At 39.0% G+C, this 2,391-nt stretch overlaps 1 protein-coding gene across 1 annotated transcript in view; it reads left to right on the top strand.

The window, feature by feature from the left end:
* The window catches only part of adra1d (adrenoceptor alpha 1D), a 9,468-nt gene extending 7,586 nt beyond the window's left edge, over positions 1 to 1,882 (top strand). The window contains exon 2 of the mRNA XM_051385551.1: positions 409 to 1,882. Coding sequence (XP_051241511.1) covers positions 409 to 959 — 551 coding nt within the window. The 3' untranslated portion in view covers positions 960 to 1,882. The remainder of the gene's footprint in view (positions 1 to 408) is intronic.
* Positions 1,883 to 2,391: the final 509 nt, after the last annotated feature.

Below are 2,391 nucleotides of genomic sequence, written 5' to 3'. Positions count from 1 at the left end.
AGAACCTCCTCCGTTCCTATTAATAAACACAAACCAAACAGCTTCTGCTGCACAATCAATCATTACAAAAATAATGCTGTGAATACGCTACTGTCAGAGGGATGAAAAATGTTTATACGTAGCAAAAAAGCATAACACAGCTGTACATACATATACAGTAGAAGAGCAGATCACTTTGGTTCCCTATATTGTTCCTAACAAAGACAAACCTTTTAAATTAAAAAAACAAACTATGTCACTTCAAATTTTTAAGTTTTATTCTTTTATTATCCCCTACACCTAGTATACTAAGTATACTATCTGAAACTGTCCTTGGATTCACAGTGGAACAGTGAAAGCAACATACTGTACTCTGCATATACTGTCCATTCACTCACAAATCTTCCTGATGGCTCCGTCTTCTTCTAGGTTCCTTCTTCCCGGCACTAAAGCCATCCGAAACTGTGTTCAAGGTAATCTTTTGGCTTGGCTACTTCAACAGCTGCATCAACCCCATGATCTACCCCTGCTCCAGCAAAGAGTTCCAACGGGCTTTCACCCGGCTCCTCAGGTGCCAGTGTCACAACAGACAGAGGGTCCTGCGTCGCTTCTATGACCAAAGGTGGCGGACAGCTGTCAAGGGAATGACAAGGGATCAGAGGGGAGACTGTAAGCCTGGCTATGCTGTGCATGAATCCTGTGGCAGCTCTTTGTTACACAAGGGAAAAGGGCACTCTCTAGGTTTCAAGAGATGGAGTCTCTTTCCACCACTGCAAAAGTCCTCCTTCCAGCTCAAAGAGAAAGTGAACAATCTGTCGAATAAAATCAAGGGAGGGACAGGAAAAAGTACCACACCTGCAGTGGGCCGGATTGATATAGTAGACACGGTCTCTATGGGGATTTACAACTCCTGTGAGCAGAGCAGTTATCAGTTCTATGATCTGGCAGACTGTTATGGCCTGAAAGAGACTGACATTTAAAGGGCCACCAGAGAATCTTTTATTTATTTGCAAAGGGTCACATTGGACCAACATGCAAGGAAGGGTGTGATAGGGCATAATTTTGTGTTCACAAGCTATCTGAGAATCAAAGCTTGATTAAAGCTGTAGACTGGGAAGGATGGCTTTATCCCAGCACAAACTAAAGACCAAACTGTATCCAAACCACTCATCCCCATCATGTTTATTTAAGATGAAGCTTCTTGTGTGCTGCTTAAAGCCACATTTTGGAAGTGGACACAAAAGTAACCAACTCCTTTGACTTAATGTGACTACTGTCACTCGGAAGCACTGTGCATCGACATTATGCGGCCCAGAGGTGTGCACACCTTCGGCAAGACATTTAACAGACCTAATTTTTACTTCTTCCTTTGAATTTCAGTCTCCATGTCTTTACCTATTATCCATTGTGTGGTGACTGTTTTGTTTGTTTGATGAATTTAAACAAAAGACACACAACTTCAACGGATTGAAACAAATATTTTGAAAGTTAGTCATAAGTGCAATTTTTATTGTTGCCAGAATGTCTGGATTTAACCAAATGTAATGTGTCACAATGAATTATGATACTTCATGTGCCATTTTTCTGTTTTGACAAGGCATTGTAAAGAGAAGAGGCCAGCTAAGAATAAAGATCCTGCACAGTATTTATTCTAATGGATTTATGAATTAACTTGATATGTACACTTGTTTAAATAAAATCCCACAAGTCTACTTGGCCCAACAAACTGTAATTTGCATCGCCAAGTGAGTGCTAATGTGAAATGAACATGCTTTCTTTTGTATTTTTTGATGTTATGTTTGTTTATGTAAGATGAAAAGCAAAATAAAAATGAAAGAAAACAAGTAGAGCCAAGGCACCCTTGAAATTTGATTCACAATTAAAAAAAAATCTGCCCCATTCAGCAGATTTCACTATTGTTTTGTTTGTTCGCGTTGTCGGCTTTATGACAAGCTTATGCTAATGGGAAGCAAAAATGGTTTGTTTTTAGACAAAACACCAATTAAATTGATTGAAATAAAGCATTATCTGCATGTGTTAAGAAAAGTGAACAGAGTAGTGAGAATCTGCTGACAAATACAAATTAAGATTTTAGGAATTCAAAGAAAATGACAGACACACTCACAGAAGGCTGGTGCTGCTGGCAATGAGAAACAGAGCGAAAAAGAGGGACTCTATCAAGACTAATAAATCTCAATTGCTTCCTGTTATTAGCCTCATTCCATCATTAGTTCACACAGTCTTGACCGAGGGGAAAGTCAAACAGCTGAGTTTGTACTTCTTTTCACTTGTAATAATGACCAAAACTAATACATGGCAGAATAAATCTCTATGAAGAGAAAGAGAGAGATGAAACCAAGCATAAAACAGTTCCTAACTTGACCCCAGAAAAGACTGAATCATTATTTGGAC

This window comes from Dicentrarchus labrax, unplaced genomic scaffold (assembly GCF_905237075.1).
Source record: "Dicentrarchus labrax unplaced genomic scaffold, dlabrax2021, whole genome shotgun sequence".
NCBI classification, from domain to species: Eukaryota; Metazoa; Chordata; class Actinopteri; family Moronidae; genus Dicentrarchus; species Dicentrarchus labrax.
The sequence above is the reverse complement of the archived record's forward strand: the minus strand, read 5'-3'. Positions and strand labels throughout refer to the sequence as shown.